General features: G+C 35.1%; 1 protein-coding gene across 10 annotated transcripts in view; it reads left to right on the top strand.

Moving 5' to 3' along the window:
• Positions 1 to 388: 388 nt before the first annotated feature.
• Positions 389 to 20,432, top strand: part of ADAMTS6 (ADAM metallopeptidase with thrombospondin type 1 motif 6) — a 292,238-nt gene continuing 272,194 nt past the window's right edge. For 3 of the 10 annotated variants that reach the window (XM_060092944.1, XM_060092945.1, XM_060092939.1), the window contains exons 1-3: positions 6,178 to 6,747; positions 13,621 to 13,995; positions 16,167 to 16,531. In XM_060092944.1, the coding sequence (XP_059948927.1) occupies positions 13,899 to 13,995; positions 16,167 to 16,531 (462 nt within the window). In that variant the 5' untranslated portion in view covers positions 6,178 to 6,747; positions 13,621 to 13,898. Of the gene's footprint in view, positions 409 to 6,171; positions 6,748 to 7,187; positions 7,378 to 7,513; positions 7,569 to 13,620; positions 13,996 to 16,166; positions 16,532 to 20,432 lie in introns of those variants that run through there. The other 7 variants (XM_060092943.1, XM_060092947.1, XM_060092948.1 and 4 more) reach the window with 7 other exon arrangements.

Here is a 20,432-nt window from a genome sequence, read left to right as displayed (position 1 = left end):
GCTTCTCATTGCAGTGGCTTCTCTTGTTGAGGAGCACGGGATTTAGGAGTGTGGTCTTCAGTAGTTGTGGCACACAGGCTCAGTAGTTGTGGCTTGCAGGCTCTAGAGCACAGGCTCAGCAGTTGTGGCACATGGGCTTAGTTGCTCCGTGGCATGCGGGATCCCCCCAGATGAGGGCTCAAACCCATGTCTCCTGCATTGGCAGGTGGATTCCCAACCACTGAGCCACCAGGGAAGCACTAGCAGGTGTTAACATTTTATGATAATAATTCAGGTTGTTTTGTTTTTCAAACAAAATTTTATAGATTTAGTTGATTCTCACTTTGTGCTCCTTAATTGCATCCTCTTCTCTTTCTCTGCCCAGTAACTATGATCAAGATACCATATGTTCTTCCTCTGCATACTTTGGTAAGTTTGAGATATATATTTGGTGTTAAAAATATTTATAATTAAAACTTTATATAAACTATCGTATATATTCAGCCTATCCCAGTTTGAATCATAATGTATCCTATTGCAGCATTTCAAATTAATGTTATATAATTTACCCATGTTGACATGTGTGGATTTTGTTCATCATTTAACTGCCAAATAATACTCCATTGTAGAAATGGATCACAGCTGTTTTTTGTCCCCTACTGATAATCATTTAGGTTGTTTCCATTTATTCACTGCTACACATAGTGTTACCTTAACTATTAATGGGGATTCTCATGTGCAAGAATCTTGTAAGGTTATATATTTAAAAATGGAATAGCTGGGTCAAAGATGCACATCTTCCTCTGTATTAGATATTGCCAAATTTGTTCTTTGTGGTGTTTGCACTTAATTTACACTTCCATCAACACTATATTAGATATCACCTCACACCAGTCAGAATGGCCATCATCAAAAAGTCTACAAACAATAAATGCTGGAGAGAGTGTCAAGAAAAGGGAAACCTCCTACACCGTTGGTGGGAATGTAGATCGGTGCAGCCACTATGGAGAGCAGTATGGAGGTTCCTTAAAAAACTAAAAACAGAGCTACCATATGATCCTGCAATCCCACTCCTGGGCATATATATGAAGAAAACTATAATTCAAAAGGACACATGCACCCCCAATGTTCGTTGCAGCACTGTTTTCAATAGCCAAAACATGGAAGCAACCTAAATGTCCATCGACAGATGAATGGATAAAGAAGATGTGGTATATATATACAATGGGATATTACTCAACCATTAAAAAGAATAAAATAATGCTATTTGCAGCAACATGGATGGATGTGGAGATAATCATACTAAGTGAAGTTAAGTCAGACAGAGAAAGACAAATATCATATGATATCACTTATATGCAGAATCTAAAAAAAAAATGATACAAATGAACTTATTTACAAAACAGAAACGTACTCACAGACTTAGAGGATGAACTTATAGTTACCAGGGAGGAAGTGTGGGGAGGTGGGATAGATTGGGAGTTTGGGATTGACATATACACACTGCTATATTTAAAATAGATAACCAACAAGGACCTACTGTAGAGCATAGGGAACTCTGCTCAATATTCTGTAATAACCTAAATGGGAAAAGAACTTGGGAAAAGAATAGATACATGTATATGTATAACTGAATCACTTTGCTGTACACCTGAAACTAACACAACATTGTTAGTCAACTATACACCAGTATAAAATAAAAATTAAAATAAATAAAGAAAAAAGAAAGGAAAAAACCAAAAAAACAATATACTAGACGTTCCGTTTGCCCAATCCTCCCAAACAGTTGATATTATCAAATTTTAACATTTTTGCTACTCTGATGAAAGAGAAACATTTCCATTTCCATGATTGCTAGCAAGATTGAACATTTCATTCTCATTTATTCATCATTAGGTTTTTTCTCCTGCAACTCTCCTGTTTATGCCATTTTCTTATTTTTTTATTTTTTGGGGGCTGTCCCTTATAGATTTGTGAGAGTTCCTTCAATAGTCTTGATATTTATTATGATTCAGTTATATGTGTTACAAATTTTTCTCCCACTTTCTGGCTTATATTTTCACTTTTTAATGTTTTTAAAATTTTCATTTAATAAATTTAAAATTATCAATCTTTTCCTTTATGCTTTGAGCCTTTGCACATTATTTAAGAAACCCTATAATAGTCTTTCAAAAGATTAGAAAATATTTATTTTAACTATGTCAAATTCAAATCCAGTCTCATTGAAAGAATAAAATATTTTGTGTATTGAATCTGGTTTTAATGTCTGGGAGGTAAATTCAAAACTCATCATCTTTAGAGATAGTCACCTGCTCCAATTTAATAATTTCAAACAAGCATAAAATCAGAATTCTTCATCTCATTGTTTTCTGAAAATACAAGAGAACAGTCTAATTTTAAGACATGCCTTGGTTTTTAACTAAAAAAAAATTAAATTTAATGTGCATGCTAATATATTAAAAATTGTAAGGTAGAAGTTTATTCTTACCTGTAAAATGTCCTCAATCCCTATTCTTTGACTCTCAGTCTCTTCTGCCTTTCTGTTTTTCAGTCTCTGAAATAAATACACACACGCATGCAGGCATACATATATACAAGTTCCTTCCTCTCCCATATTTCCATTTATTTCATCTTTGATTTCCTGAAAGGGCCCATTCATTTATATTTAATTTGATTTCTAAAGACAGATAGCAAAGCTTTTTTTAGGTAGGGGGTTTGCTATCACCTCCACTTTGCCCATAATCTTCATTTCTTTTTAAAATTTTTTAATTTTTTAATTTATTTTTAATTTATTTTTTAAAGCCAAGGTATCTCCCACTGAGAGGTGAGTGCTTTAATTGTATACACTCTTTTTCTATTCTTTTCCATTACGGTTTATCACAGGATGTTGAATGTAGTTCCCTGTGCTATACAGTAGGATGGGGTTGTTTATCCATTCTATATGTAATGGTTTGCATCTGCCAAACCCCAAACTCCCAGTCCATCCCTCCCCCACCCCTACTCTCCCTTCATTTCTTTTTTTTTTTTTTTTTTGCGGTACGCGGGCCTCTCACTGCTGTGGCCTCTCCCATTGCGGAGCACAGGCTCTGGACGCGCAGGTTCAGCGGCCATGGCTCACAGGCCCAGGTGCTCCGCAGCATGTGGGATCTTCCCGGACCGGGGCATGAACCCGTGTCCCCTGCATCGGCAGGCGGACTCTCAACCACTGCGCCACCAGGGAAGCGCCCCCCCACCTTCATTTCTTAATTAAACAGAGAATGAGAAGGAAAGCTGGAGGAAAATTTTTTCAAAGAATTTCTATTGCAACTTAAATTCATTCAGGGTTTGTTTTAAATTTGTTTCATATAATTCAATTAAGAAATAATGCCTGTGTAGTGCACTAAAACACTTCCATGCTAACGGAAGTACTGTATATAATATTAGGATGGCAAGATATTAATATAGCATTTGTATTGCAAGATAAGAAATGAGGAGGAACCAATAGATTGAGTTAGACGGATACATGGGCAGGTTCTGTTTCTGAAAATTCATTACACAACACTTTTCATCAAATTATATATTTATGTACTTTTCTTTATGAATATTCTACTTCAATAAAAAGTTTTTAAAGACATAAGAGATAAATCAACCTAATGCAATGTATAGATCCTGATTCCAATAAAAATAGTTTTTTTAAGCCTTTATTTGCAATTGAGGAAATCTAATATTTGACAAAATTAAGGAATTATTATTGTTTTAAGAGTCATAGTGGTATAGTAGTGGTTATTTTTTTAGTCCTTATATTTTAGAAATACAGGTAAATATTTAATGGATGCAACAAAATGTTATCTGACATTGGCTTTAAGGTAATCCAGTGGGGTGGAACAAGTAATGGGGGAAAAACTGGTCTGGTTTGACACTTATTGAAACTGGATAATGGATACATTGGGATTCATTGTACTATTTTTCTACTTTTGAATGTGTTTGAATTTTCTGTAATGCAGTGAAAATGTACACTCACACACACATATACACACATACAAAGTTAAATTGAGAATTCATCACTTCTCATGCTGATAATTTTTCACCCTTACTCATAGTTCTTGATTTAGTCATTTGGAGAAAAGGAATCTCTTGGAAATTTTTCATTACTCTGTTTAGACGCAGGATGGCAGTCTTTGAATAAGTAATTAGCCAAAGTCCACTTCTCATTGAATAAGCTCCTTTCCTTTACAATGCTGCTACTTCCTAAGGTAGTCTGTCTTAGTTGAGAGTAAAAACTTTTCAGTCAGCTTATACAGATGATTACTACTCACACTTTAATTTTAGTTTTCTCTGTTGGCTGTGTCTATCTACTACCAGTTTTTGAAAATTTAAGGATAAGTTTCAACAACTATTTAAAGGGTGGTTTGATGCTAAACCAGCTCTGTGCCCACACTTACTTTTAGTATTTACAACTATTGCTATGAGATTAGCCATCTTGTGTATTTTAATGCAAATATCTATATATCTATATCCATATCTCTCCATGTGACTCACCTTTATTTAAAACTGTCAATTCCAACCACAGGTCATATTTCTACATTTTAAATGGAATTGAGCTAGATACTACAGATTAAGGTCAAGGTGAGGACTATTGACTGTGGACAGATGCTTTCCCCTTTCAGTCCTCAAAAAAGAATGGAAATAACTGTATTCTTGGATGTTCTCAGTCTGATTCATGCCTTCTTTTAGCCAACTATTCATGTATTCACCAGAAGAATTACACCTACTACCTCCGGTGTAGGAAGAAAAAAAAAATCAAATGAGCAATAATGTTAACAGAAGCTTGAAACTTAAGAGCTGGTATTCAGAAAGGTCCTCCTCCCTGTCCCCTTCCCTCCGGTCCAATTCCCCTTTCTGGTTCTGGCCATCGGAAATTGACTTGGCGTTAACTGCTGGAATTTCAAGGCGTCAATTCCGAGCCCCTCCCCCCCGCCCCCCCCCCTTGGAAACTCTTAAACCTCTCCCTACCGTACTCTCAACCGAAGAGGCAGATAAATGATGCAGCAGATTACACCGCTGAAAGGCAACATTTGTCCTGAGCTATTTTCACATTTTTTCCTGTTTCCGATTTGTGTACCAGACTTTGTTTGCTTGCTTAGGACATGGAAAACATATTTGGGCATTTCCCCACAGTTTAATGCTAGTAGCTTTCTCCCAGCAAATGAAAGCGAAAGTGCTACGTAGTAGCCGTGTTTTATCCTTAAAGTATGGACTGGCAGCTGGTGTGTATGGAGTTGGGGGGGAGGGGTTGGATTGGGAAGCTTGAAAAACCAGTTTTGAGGTTTTGTTTGTTTATCTTGAGATAGTAGCAGGGTTCTTGCCCCCCCCCCCCACACACACCCTTGGGGTCTGATTTAGGATTCATTTTCATTTGGGCAGTCATTGAAGTTTCATTCAATATACTGTATTAAAAAAAATACGCTCCACTTGTAGCTTTCCCCGGTTGCACTTTAAAACACCATCCAGTCTCACCCTCATCTGGAAATAATGCAAGCTTCTCTCTCTTCCCCCGCCCCCCTTCCTCCCCCACTTCTCCTACTTTTTTTTTTTTCTTCTAAAGCCCCGCATAACCTGAAGTCAGTAATCAGATGGAAAGTGTGCTGGTCTTAGTTTATTTTAGTCTACTTTCCCTTTTGGTGGCAATTTTACTTGTTGAGGTATATTAGAAAACAAACAAACAAACAAACAAAAAAAGGCATTTTGTGCACATGTAGCTACCGAGTCTTGAAATCTGCCACTGATTGAAGTTTACTATAGTTTCCTCAAAGACACTGTTTATGTGCAACTTTTAACATTATTGTTGCGTGGACTTTAAAAAAAATACACGGAGAAGGGCACTACAGATCTTAACAGTGACATTAGTTCATCTAAAGCCATTCATCCTCCCTCCCGCTTCCCTCTTCCAAGAAACAACTAATCACAAACCAGGCTAGAATTTCTAAAAGAGGTTAGAGGAGGAGGAGGAAAAGAGGCGGAGTGGGGAAGGGGATTGAGGTTAGAAGGGCCAGAATTTCTCTCATTCACAGGGTGGAAAAGTTGACATTGTCTAAACCCTTCTGAATGGCTGGTAGTTGGTTACCCCGATTGTACCTCTACCTCCCCTCCCCCTCCACGTGACGACCCAGGACACATGCGCACCCGACGCAGCCCGGCACATCTGCAGACTGACGTCAGTGTGCTCTGCCTCCGAGGAAAAGCTGCCAAAATTTTCTACTGCTGCAATTCAAGTTGGCTGGGGGCCGGTAGTGAGATCTAGGGCTACTTCAACAAAACTTTGCTGCCCTTCCTGCTCCTCTTGTCTTCTTTTCTCCTGATACCTTTTGATGCTCTTCACATGTTATTTGCATAGCAAAGGCACTAAGCTGTCCAGGAAGAGAGGGCACCACTTCCACCCCCAATAAGTCTTTTTTTTCCCTTCCTTCCTTTCTTTTTTTTCTCCCCCCCCTTTTTTTTGGAGGGAGGGGGTGCGGGAGAGAAAGGGGGTTTGCAAAGGCAGCATCTCAGGATGATAGCCTGGATGTATTGAAGGCATCTCTTTTTCTGCCAAATCGGAAAGTCCGTTCTCTAAAGCCCGGGTTAGCCAGACTATAGGGTTTTATTCTGGCTGCAGAATAACTAACTCACTGCTGTGGCTTTGCAAAGGGGGGCAGAAAAAAAAAAAAGAGGAGAGGGAGTACGTGAGTCGTCCAGTGCAATCTCTATTGTTTGAAACTTACTTTTTATCAGAATTTGAAGATGAAAACGGTAAGGAAGACTTCACAATATTCAATGAAACCTTTTTTTTTTTTTAAAATTAAAACTTGTGCTTTGCTTGTCTTCCGAATAACGCGTAGGAAACTTTTTTCTGTGTGGTTTTTTTTTCTTTTTTTTTCTTTTTTTTTTTTTTTTTTAAATGGCAATGAGTGAGCTTGACTGAACTCATTTTACAGATAGAAATCTTTTAACTCCAGACTAGTCGGGGGTTGGAGAATTCTGGGTCTTGCAAATATTTTATGATGCAAAAAAATATACGTTTATTATACAAATAGACATGTTTTATGAAGTATGACTTGATGATGATTTTTGTGGTCTTTAATCACCAAATAGTAATCGGGAAAGTAATAATGATGTGTATTTTAATCTGATTTTCAGTTTTCTTAAAGAAAAACCTTCTGCATTTTATAGTTTCAAGTCAGTGTCTTAAGTAGTCAGACAAGTGCATATTTTATGCCTGGGCTCAGAGGGCAGAATTAATGTGGTAGCTATAGTCCCGATGCTCTAGATATGTTAAGCTCTTAATAGGCTAATCAAAGAGATGGAAATGTGTGTTTTTGATTTACTTTTGGCCACTTGGGACGTGCTAGACTCATAACCCTCCGGAGCCTTGAATATCGGGTATGTCTGTATATATGGTATATGGGATCAAAGTTCAGAGATTGGGGAGGGGTTTGTGCTGGAGGGTTTATTGGAAAGCTGCCTTCAGATAATGTGTACTACAATTCCTGTCTTTGGTAATTTCTTTCCTTGTTGTACTGGAGGCAAAGAGAGCAGGAGAGTGAGAAAGCGCACTGAGAGGGAACAAGAGAGTGAGTTTCTTACTCTTGTTTTTATTTGAGCTGCCGGTGCAACGCGTTTGGGCCAAATGCCAACTGTCTGGGTCACACGCGTTTTATCCAAATAGATTTAGCGCTGCTGTCTGGAAATGGGCTGCTGAATGTTAACTTTAGGATCAACTCAACCAGGGCAGCTCAGACTGTTACCCTCTGTCTGGGTGAAGTGGGATGGGGGTGGGTGGGCGAGGGTGTGCAGAACGAGGGAGAAAAGGGGAAACTGAACTATTGCTTGAAACTTTAAAAAACACACTGGAGTGTGATTTCCAACATATTCCTTTAGGTTCAAATTTCTTGGGCAAATTTTTTTTTCTTTCCTTTTTTAGCTTATGTTGATTAGACTGAGACTTAGAAGTGTGAATGATAGCTCTCAAAATTCATGACAGAGAAAGAAAGGTAACATAAAACTGGTGTAGTTGAAAGGAAATTGAGAAAATTAATTTTGGAGATAATTGTTTTCCTGTGTTTTACCAAAGTGGTAGCTGCAGTTCTGGTTTATATTAATTTAGTGTTTATATGCGATCATTGGTGTTTTGGGCTTTTAAGGAATAGCTATAGAGGCAAGTAAGTTGATTTCAAACAAATAACTTCATTCATTTCTCACAAATGGCGGCAAATGAAATCTGTATTGTGGTATTAATATTTTTGTGGTTCTCAAGGGCAAAAACCTCTACCCTCAAGACCTGAAATACTTTAATATTTTTCATGACTGGGCCAATACGTGTAAGATTAATTCCTACTCTTGTCTACTCTTACCACTTCCTCTTCATTTCCTTGGCAACCATTAGTAACTACTAGTGGATGGACCTCTATGCCAAATCTTACCCTGTGTGTGACTTTCGTGAGAGAATAAAGAGAGTTAACATATTAAGAGAGTTAGTAGCACATTCTTTGGAACATTTGGTGGGGGAAGAGTAAAAGGTGGAAGAAGTGGATAGCTCTCTTGGTTCTACCAAAGGGCATAGTTGATTATCAATGTTTTGAGCTAACGTCAAGAGAAAAAGGTGTTTCTGTTTTTCAGGAGAGACGTTATAATATGGATAACGTATATTTAACTTGCCATCTGGAAAAAAACAGCTTGGGACTATATGTAATTTGGGCCTTGATTTTTGTAGAATAATATTTTGTATTTTTGCTTTTGGCTTATTTGCTTTTCTTGTTAGTAAGTTTTAAGTCTTTTTAACTGCACCTTTCCTCGGAAACCAATCTTGCAAAATTTATAACTGATCTGGAAAATTTTGTACTTCAAGACTTGGCGTATGGTAGGTGACAATAAATATTTGTTGAGTGAATAAATGGAAAACGAGATGAAAAGTTAATTTTCACATATAAAAATTGAGTACCTGAAGGAAGCATAGTATTGTTGCTTCCTCTGTGAAGACGAAATCGGCTTTAAAAGAAATATCCAGAGTTAAGATGAATGAAAGAAGTCGAGAAGGATGTTATACATGTTCTTTAGCTCCATAACGATAGTTCATGAAAGGAAATTGTTACTTGGCTACTCCTAGATCATTTGAGTGGGAAGTAAAGATGATAGAGGAAAAAGACAAGTAAGTACCCTTCAACCAGGGCAGACTACTGAGGGAATCACTAAAGTGCAAGTTGTCTGATCTTATTTCTACGTAGTGTAGCTTTGATCCATGGAAGCTGTTAAATGATCCCTTAACTCTACTGGTTGGTGCATTTGTCTTAGGGAAAAACGCCTATGTGAAATCAATGTAAAATGGAAGTTTTGATTCTGTTTTCAAATTTAAAATAGTTGTAAGCCCAGTTACCATGACTTAAATTCTTTACTGTTTGCTCTAAAAGACAATACAATCTAGTTGATTGATTCCATCATCATATCCAACCATTCCACATTTAAGGGAAGGAGGAACATGAAACTATTTTTGAAGGAAGGCCTTTGAAAAGTGATGAGTCAGATAACAAGGAGAAGGGGACTAATATTTATTTAACCATTAAAATGAAGTATGTGAACACTTTACATCATGTGTAATCTAGGAAACATCTCATCTATAAAAGTTAAGTAACCTGTAGTCAAGACAGGACTCAAAACCTTTGTGCTTTCCACAGCATAATGCTTCTGCTGTACAATGTAAGGAGTTAATGCATTATGATTTCTGGGTAATTAATTATGTACTATTTTAATATCAATCTGAATTTTGGAAACTATATCTGGATACGTTAGTACCTATACATATTTGTTTATGATGTCCAGATTAACTTCTTCAGTAGGTATCAGAAAGTAGTTCACCCTTTCATTTTTATTGTGTAGGTAACTAAGAGTGGTTAGCTATGGTAGTTGTTGATTTTAGTTGAACTTTAGCCCACTCGTTTACTTATTGTTAAGTTTCCTCACTGGCATTGGAGGCTTGAAAACTGTGGGGAAGGAAGGAAGGAGTGAGAAAGGAGAAAGAAATTCAAATTTATTGAGTGCCCGTGTGCCAGATACTGTAGCTAGTGGTGGAACCAAGACTGTAGCTCTGGTTTAACTTCAAAGCTCCTGCCCTTTCTATTATGCATCAGTGCTCTTTTTACTGCAGGTCCTTAAATCAAATGTTAGTGTACTTTTCACCAGGTAGTTACATACTACCTTTTCTTTCAAGGCTACTGGCTTACTTAACTTGGGCATTTATAGGACAGTGCTAGTAATGGAGGTTAAAAAACTGTGAAGAGCAGGCAATTTCTCAAGGGGAAAAAAAGAGTTGTTCCCTAAACCCAGGTAATTATATTGTAAGTTTGTCAGTTTCAGAGCCCAGGAAAATAGGAAAAAAGGATGAATGTGATTCAGTACAAATCTGTCACCACTACTAGAAATTAACTCGAATGTGTTAATTATATATTCCTCTTTAAAGGAAGATTAAAGTATATGAGGGACTCAATGTCAGACATTTTTATGCAAAACACTCAAGTGATCTGAAAAAAAAATGAAGAGTAAATGTTCATGAAGCAACTGTTAAGGAGCTGGAGACTGTACATAAGTAGGTTGGGAATCAAGATAACTGGATTATTTTCTTTACCATTGACCCTTGAACAACACTGGTTTGAACTGCAAGTCCACATATACAAGGATTTTTTTCAATAACAATACTACAGTAATACACTATCCTTGATTGGTTGAATCTATTATGGAGAAACCATGTGTGTAAAGGGCCAACTGTAGGTAATATTCAGATTTTTGCAGAAGGTCAGTACCCCTGGCTCACATGTTGTTCAAGGGTCAACTGTGCTGTTATTGAATGACGGTGTGATTTAATCTCTTTATAGATTTTTGCCTGTGAAAAGACATATAGTGCCTGTTGTTTTACCTAAATCATTGTAGAAGAAATTTTGAGATGAAACAGTTATTGTGTATCAAGTTGCTTAAAATTTCATGTTAATTAACATATCATTTATGAATATCTATTTTGATACTGGTTGTATGCAACTGCTATTGTATATTTAAGTTACAGTGACTTAAAATGGAAGCGTGATATAATAGAAAGAATTTAGACTTTAGAGTCAGATAGTCTTATGTATGACTCTGGGCTCTGCTGTTTTCAAGCTATGTGGCCACTATGAGCTTCAACTTCTTTACCTGTAAATTGGCAGCTGTATTAGTTATCAATTGGTGCAAAAAATATCACCATAAACTTAGTGGCTTAAAACAACACACATTTATTAACTAACAGTTTCTGTGGTTCAGGAGTCTGGGCATGGCTTAGCTCTATCTTGTGCTTCAGAGTCTCTCACGAGGCTGCAGTCAAGGTGTTGGCAAGGACTAAGGTCACCACAGAACACTTGATTGGGGAGGCATATGCTTCTAAGCTCACATATTCAGGATTTAGTTTCTTGCAAGCTATTGCATTGAGGGCCTCATTTCCTAGCCAGTGGTTATCTGAAGGCTGCTCTCAGTTCCTTGCCATGTGAGCCTCTCCATATGGCAGCTTGTTTCATCAAAGCCCGACAAGGGAGTCTACTGTTAAGATGAAGTCAGAATCTTTTGTAATCTAATCATAGAAGTGACATCCCCTTACCTTTGAGGTGTTATATTAGTTAGGATCAAATTACTTAAAGGAAGGGGGTTACAGAAGGGCATGGATTTTAGGAGGAAGGATCATTGGGGCCATCTTCCTGACACAGGGGCAATAATACCTGCTTTACAAGATTGCTGTGAATATTAAAAGAAGTAACATATATTTAAAGTTCTCTTTATTTTTGGACCTGACCTTAAACTACCTTTCTAGATATTATTACCTGTTAGTCTTCTGCATAGGAACCAAACTTACTATTATTACTAATAATATGTTCCATTTTTTTCTTTCCATCTAGACTTTGTGGACTCTGTTTCTTTAATTTGTAATGATTGCCCCCAGAAATTTGACTTGTGAAATTCTGTTCATCTTCCAGAGTCTATCTGAAATGTTACTTTTTTTCATAAACTTTCCTTCACCCATCAGACTCAGAAGTCATCTCCCTCATCTGATCTCCTCTAATACCTTTTATAACTTTATTATGGCATGTGTCAGCCTGTCTTGAGTTTTTTCTTTGTTCCTTAGATTATGAGCACCTAAAGGGCAAGGATTGTGTCTTAATCTTTTCTTATCCCCATATTATTATAACATCAGTTTTAAAACACTGTAAGACAACAGTTGTTGATTAATGAATTAGTTTTTCCAAGGTTTAGCAGTTTAATAACTTGTAGACACAGATGTAAGGAACTTTAAATGGTTGTGGTTGTTTTATATGTTGTAATAACAATATTTCTAGCACTATAGGGAATGAAGTATTCCAAATAAGTTAAGTTTACAGTTAATCTTAAATACCCTTTAATATCCCTAAATTGATTTTATTTTAATCACTATTAATTAATTCATTCATTTACTCATCCATTTTTTTCAGTCAACAAATATGTAAGGATTTATTATATGATAATCCCATGTATTAGGGTCTTGGGATGAAAACCTAGTATCTTTTGTGTACTTCTCTGTCATAACAATAAGTTACATTATTAAAAGCAATTTAACCTTTTATTCCTGACTCAGGCATAGTATTTTGAATATCAGATATTCAGCTGTAACACAGTCATAATACACAATATGAATTAGTAAGCTAAATAAGGGCTATTTGTCTCTACCTCCAACTGTATTGCTTGGGCTTCTAAAACTACTTTGTAGTTTTCCTCTTTTTTTGTCACTTTTGTGCTTTTACTGAGCTAGTTTCTAGTCCCTTTGTTATTTTCTTATTCTAAAGTGCTATGTGCTGGGAAATTACGTAGCCAAATATGTCAGTATAAAATGTGAATTCACGGACTCTGAAGTTGTAAGTCGAAAGAAAAGTACGTGAGATAGGACATGAAATCTGTTGTGATACCTGAATTGAATTTTTAAAAATTCTTTTCAGAAAATGAACTACTTTTCTTTACAGTTACATTCTAGATAGTTTAAATTGTCTCATATGTGTTGCTTTATGAGTCATAAAAGACTTCCAGATAAAGTCAAGGGTTACAGTAAATATGGTTCAACTTTTCAGAAGTTTAGTTTATGCTACTGTCTGAGTTTTCACAGACAGCTGCTTAATGCCACTGTGTATTTGTAGATCTACTCTGTAAGAAAAAAAAGATAGGTGCCTCATAAAGCAACAAATCAATCTCTGGACAGCAGTGTACTGAAAAGCATGTTAAGGAATGCAATCACATACTGTTTATCACTTTCACAAAATTAACTTTGTAAAGTCAGCCTAGTTTTTATTTTATCAAAAGGTTAGTCACTATACCCATACATTGTTATCTTCAAAGTTTTAAAAAGAATTTTTATAATCCTCTTCAGGTTCCTTCTTTTATTATTAAGTAGCTTTGGCATTATCTTGCTAACCATTTAGGTTTCTAATTTGGTATTTAGTCTTGTTAATGTTTATTTAAACTATAAAGGACAACAATGGTTTGATTTAATTATGTTATTTTGTAGTGTATGTCCTTTGGCAAGCATTCAGCAATATAGATCTGTCCATTCAGAATATTTTTCAGTTAACTTAAATTTTTTTTTCCTAGGTTAAAACATGGCCATACTTTAGTGACTAATCAGCCTAATGCTCTGCTTATGAAAATTTTACCATCATTATCTTTTTCATTTTGGACTGAGAAAATGAATCCAGATACAGAAGAAAGCACGGGATGTTGGAAAAAAATACCCGTTAAACAGTGGAATATCTAATAACTAATCTGCAAGAAGTATTAAAGAAATAAAATTGTTATGCTTCGATTTTGGCATGGTATTGACTCTCTAGCACATAGGTAGCCCTCTAAAAAATCATCCAGTTTTCTAAATTATGGAAATTTTGTGGAAGACGTTGACCTGGATTTTGAGCCTCGTCATGGCTTCATCGGAATTTCATAGTGACCCCAGGCTTTCATACAGTTCTCAAGGTAGGATTCCTGCTTTTGAAACTGACAAAAAAAACGTTGCTATTAATCTTACAAGAAAAGACTCTGAATATTTAGTTTGGATGAACGTTTTCTTTGGGATGTATACTGGTAGGAGCGGAGGCCTACTGTGTCAATTCAGTGCTAGTTTCATAAATGTTAATCTAAAAGAGTCTGTTTAACTGGTCCTACTAATATTTAATATCCAGTGCATTTTAGAGTTGACTGGTCTTTCTTAGAAGATGATAGACCTAGGCCTCTTCTTCTGAATTCTAAACTTTAATAAGGTTACTCATTGCCAGGATTTACAGGCAAGGTCATGTTCAAAGGAATCCAAAGGTTTTTCTTGTAAAAGAGCAAGGAAGCAGACAAATTCTGATATAAGATCCTTCTAATATGGACCCTTAGTGGAAAAATATTCTTCCAAACTTAAGAATTCTGATATAAGGACTGGAAGCTAAATAAAAGAGTAAGAGTTATAGGAAGTTCAACTTTTCAAATTCTAACCCATAGGTCCCTATAATTTTAATCCGTAAAACTGAGCTTCATATCATAGAAAAGATCTTAACAGGGGTCCCAGGGGTGAAGGTCATTTTGTTTTCCATGGACCAGTCCAATTCTTATGGAATTATTGAAAGCATACCTTTTAGATTCTCCTCCCATGAATGTATAGTTCATTTTTTTGGTGCTGATGAGCCAGATTTTCAAGGCTATTGTAGATTGATGTATATATCTAGAAGTCCATATGTACAAAATGTGGCTCTCAAAGTAAATCAGCAAAGCCAGAGCATTTAGTATGAACTCTTATTTATGAGAAGGGAAATAAATATTATTTTTCAGTTTTTTTCCATTTGGTCATGGTTTCATGGGAGTTTATATTTGTGGATGAACTTCATGTGTAGACAGTGAAGCAATTTGCAGACATTTGGTTCCACCTTAGTGATAAACTTAGATAAAGGAAGATGTGGTTAAGAAGGTAGATTGGTAATATATAGTACACCTAAGTGAGGAAAATATATTAATAGTCCTCTGAATTTTTTGTCAATCTGATAATTTTTAAACAACTTTATTTTGATATAGTATACATACCATGTAATCACCCATTTAAAGTATACAATTCAGTGGTTTATAGTATATTCACAGAGTTGTACAACTATCATCACAATCAATTTTAGAACATTTTCATTACCCAAAAAAGAAACTCTGAAACCATTAACAGTCACTCCCCAGTTCCCTCCAAACCAACTTACCCCCAGCCCTAGGCAACCTCTAACCTATTTCTCTCTGCAGAGATTTGCCTATTCTGTATACTTATATAAATGGAATTCTATGTGACTGGTTCCTTTCACTTAGCATAATGTTTTTATAGTATTAGATAATGAACTTTGATTATGAAGGCATTCATGTCATACCATGTATCAGTACTGCATTCCTTTCTGTTGTAGAATAATCTGTTGTATGAATATACCATGTATTATTCATTCATTCATTCATCAATTGATGGACATTTGGGTTATTTACCCCTTTTGGCTATTATGAATAATGCTGCTATGAACATTCATGTACAAGTTTTTGTGTCAATGTACATTTTCATTTCTCTTGTAAAAATACCTCAGAGTGGAATTGCTGGGTCAGGTGGTAGTTCTGTGTTTAACTTTTTGAGGAACTGCCAGACCGTTTTCCAAAGTGACTGCTGTATTTTACATTGTGACTGATAATTAAAAAAAAAAAAATTCTACAAGACTGTAGAGATTCTATATAAACTCTTTTGGATAACTTTCATAAACATATTTTATCTGAATGAAATTCTGTTCTTTTACATATGTGTACTTTCCACTGTTTTTTGTTTCAATATAAAATATTCATATTTACTGTAGAATTTTGCTTTTAGAATTCATGTCTTTAAAATTAGATTTAAAAAAGAAAAATAGCCTTTCAAAATAGTTTCAGAATTTTTTTTAAGGAGTGGAATATTTGGAACTTAATTCATTTTGAGATTTTAAACTTCTACTTTCATTTTTGTTTAATATAACATTTTTTGTCCATACCTCACATATAATGATGCATAGTTTTAAGCAATATAGTTGTTGTTTATACTGCTACTTCTTTGTTCTGTTAAATTTTCTTTTCTTCCATGTGTTTTTTTCTGGATTCTCTGCCTTGTGATTACAAAGAGGAATTCCTGACTTATCTAGAACACTACCAGCTCACTATTCCAATAAGAGTTGATCAAAATGGAGCTTTTCTCAGCTTTACTGTGAAGAATGATAAGCACTCCAGGAGAAGACGGAGTATGGACCCTTTCGATCCACAACAGGCAGTATCTAAGTTATTTTTTAAACTTTCAGCCTATGGCAAGCACTTTCACCTAAACTTGACTCTCAACACAGATTTTGTGTCCAAACATTTTACAGTAGAATACTGGGGGAAAGATGGACCCCAGTGGAAACATGATTTTTTAGACAACTGTCATTACACAGGATACTTGCAAGATCAACGTAGTACAACTAAAGTGGCTTTAAGCAACTGTGTTGGGTTGGTAAGTAGATGTTATAATTTTAAATTTCTGATGGGAAAATAAATTCACAGTATAAATGTCTTTCCTCAGATTAATAAAATATATACATATATATACATATATATGTGTGTATATATGTATGTGTGTATATATATATATATACCATTTATCTAGGGAAGGTAACATTCTAAAATTTTTTGTTATGTCTGCTGCCTTTGCTTTTGATAATCTTTTTCATAATGTTTGCATTGACTTTTCAAAGTAAGAACAATTTTTAAAACCCTATATTATTAGTAGAAGAATGAATGAAACCTCACGTTTCCTTTTAGAGTTACATTTTTCTGTTCAAATAGGATATCCTTAATGCATAAAAAAAACTCAATCATTATGGGGAGCTTAAGGGTATTGTATGTATGTATGTATATATTATGACAGGAAACCATGACATGGATTGCCTCCTTAGGTCTCTTTCTATACTATCTTTCTCTGGTAATCAACATAGCTTAAAATTACTTATGACCTACTTATGTTTATAAGTTCTTGAAGGAAAATCTTTTATATCAATGTCTCTTTATGAAATAATTTTCCCTATATTAATCTGAAAATTGATAATAAATCTTATTTTACTTAGAAATTGGATTTCAAGAGTATAGGTTCTAGCCTGGGCATTTGAGTCCATTCTAGTCTAATGGTAAATACATAGTTCAAGGTGGCACACAGTAATGGTTGTAGAACAAAGCATGTTCTTCTACTTCTACTTCCTCTAGTTCACACTTCCTTTACTGCTTTGATCCTGTTCAGGCTAGTATAGATGTTTCATTAAAGCTTTATCAGTTTAAAAGAGTACACACATTTTGATGCTCAACTCACATTTTCAGAAATTGTTTTTCTTCCTTACTCTATCACATCCATATCCTCATTTTTACTTCAGTATAAACAACTACATAATTACAGTTGGGTTTAAATAGTTCTAAATTTGGAAGGAGTTTTAAGAACCACCCAGTGGAGAAAAAGTTTCACTACAGGTATATATAAGAATTTGCTCAGATCATCTATTTTCTTTAACTATTAATAAGTCAAAATGATTACTTAGATTTTAATATTTGGGTTTAATTCCTATAAAATAGACACATTGAATCCATTCCTCACTAGCTTCTTCCTCTATAAGCAGTGTTAAGCTTTATATACAAAAGAGATTTATCTTTTTGAATAAAGATAAATTATCCAAAATAAATCTGTTTTAAACTTCTTACATGTTAAAATGACATTTGCTGTTAAGTACAATAGAAAAATACTGTTCCTAGTCATTGACCAAGCTCTTTAAATTTGGCATTAACATTAATTATGCCATTGATAATTTTAACAGGGTGGGGAAAGGAACAGATTTGAGATATAGGGAAAAAAAAATTCCATTGTGAGATTTGAGGGAAGAGGAGCGATTGGAAATATGAAGATGAGTTAGATCATGTAGGAGATAATGAAGGCCTATAGCAAGACTATGGCACTGGGAATGGAGAAGATAGAAAGAATTTGAACCACATTTTGGTGAGAAAATTTATAGGATTTGTGTCATTAATTTTTCTTCCCTGGCATATAGTACATAGTAGATATTTAATAATATTTTTAAAAATTGAAATATCATTGAACTGGGTGTGGGATGAAGGAGAGAAAGTAATTGAAGTTGATTGAGGTTTCTCTTTTTGATGAGGCTGTATATGAATTTACTAGCAGAGAAAGGGAATGATAGTGGAATGTTGGATTAGAAAGGAAGATGAAGAGAGTGATTCTGATATAGTAAATGTGAAGAATCTAAAGAAATAAAGGTTAAAGATGTCTAGTTGGCTTTTGGGAAATATAGCTCTGAAATTTAGAAGACAATTTAATTCTGGAAACAGTTGAGAATTGCTGATATAAGTGACTACTGATGAAACTGTGACAGACGTTGATGAGGCAAAAGGGAGAAGAAGGTTGTAAATGGAAACTTTTCTGTACTTAAGGGGATAGCAGAGTGTCATTCATCTATTTTTCATCCTCATTGAGACTTTCTGTGTGTCTTATTTTCTCTTATTTCTATTCGTTAACACCTATTTTACTTTGCTTCCTATTGAAACTGCATGGTACATGTTGACTCACTTTTTTTGTTGTTGTTGTTAATTTTTATTGGAGTATAGTTGCTTTACAACGTTGCTCGATCTAGGTGTGGTCTGCCAGGTTTGTCCACTAGTTACTATTTCCCCTTGGCAACTAATAAGGAAATTGTGAGCAGATACTTTGTGAGCAGATACTATGTAAATATCCTATTCTTCATCTCACTTTTACCCATCAGTTTTAGTAACCCTTGCCTTCATTCTTATTTTATATCATGTTACATTTTTAATCAAATGGAATATGTAAACAAGTTTTTCTAAAATCCCACTTTTCTAAGGCCCCTTTTAATCAATTATGTTTTTAATTGTTCTATATAAAATAGTTTTCAATGTAGAGATCATTAGTGTTTTCTACTCATACTTCCTTACCCATAGTTTCAGTTTTACAATGCTTGCACCACTCAAAGGAAAAAATTCCTAACATTATAATCTATCAGTTGTTTAAAATAATGTTACTTTTTAGTTAGCTTTATATTTGAACCATGGCTTTCTTATTTAGGTTTTGTTTTTCTGGAGTTTCTAGTTACTTTTATTTTGTCTTATTGAGAAAAAAAATGATTTCTTTACCAACTGATCAGTTTCATCCAGTTCCTTAGTCCTTATACCTATTGCTTGGAATATATTCCATTCTTCTTTGGAGGCATTTTTCTTGGAGTGTATGGGTTAATTAATTTCTTGAGCTATTACACTTCTCTCATCTTGGGATTTCTTTTTTCCTAGGTTAGTTCCACATCTTCTTCTTTCTGAGTTTACATCCTGGTTTTGTTGGAGAACATCTTCAAGTAATTACCTCAGAAAAGGTGCCTGAGAAGTAAAATTTCTGAGTCCTTGCCTATTTGAAAGTGACTTTATGTTACCCTCATGTTTGGTTAATAATTTAGTTGGATATAGAATTCTAGGTTCAAAAATAGTTTTCCTTCAGAACCATGGATGGTAGAATTGGAAAAGGGAAATATGGGCTATCAAATTTATCTCTATGGTTTTATATCTTAGGAAAAAATTTAAAGACCTAAAAAAAATTGGTATTGATACATTTTTGGTGGCAAATAGAAGTCTGCTTCTTGTTCTTTTCCTCTTCTTTTAAACATTTTTTTTTTTCAAAATGATATGCTTTTCTCCTTATCTTTCCTGTTTCAAGAATTTTATAAATAATGTGGTAAGCTGTGGGTCTTCTTTCCTGACCCCTATTTTGTATTTGATGGGTGATTTCAATTTAAAGACCCTCCTTCAACTCAGAGAAATTAAAAAAAATATTTCTTTAGTGATTTTATCTCCTTGTCCCTCACCACCCCATCCTGTAATTGGTTTTCTGCTTCTCTTATCTCTCTTTTCCCCTTTCTTTTTTCTGTTCTAAGTTCTATGAGAATTTCCCACTTTTGCTTTCTTTTTCTTTAATTGATTTAAAAGTTATAGCAGTCATATTTCTAATTTTCAACAGATCTTTCCTGCATTGTTTCTTTCTTCATATTCTGTTCTTTTTTTTTTTTTTTTTTTTTCTTTTTGCGGTACGCGGGCCTCTCACTGTTGTGGCCTCTCCCGTTGCGGAGCACAGGCTCCGGATGCGCAGGCCCAGCGGCCATGGCTCACGGGCCCAGCCGCTCCGCGGCATATGGGATCCTCCCAGACCGGGGCACGAACCCGTATCCCCTGCATCGGCAGGTGGACTCTTAACCACTGCGCCACCAGGGAGGCCCCATATTCTGTTCTTATTTGATGAAAAATGATTTTCTTCTATCTCTCTAAGATACTAAAGACTATAAACCTAGTTTAAAACG

The sequence above is a fragment of the Mesoplodon densirostris genome, chromosome 3, assembly GCF_025265405.1.
Source record: "Mesoplodon densirostris isolate mMesDen1 chromosome 3, mMesDen1 primary haplotype, whole genome shotgun sequence".
NCBI lineage: Eukaryota > Metazoa > Chordata > Mammalia > Artiodactyla > Ziphiidae > Mesoplodon > Mesoplodon densirostris.
Note: the sequence above shows the minus strand (reverse complement) of the source record. Positions and strands in the feature narration are given on the sequence as shown.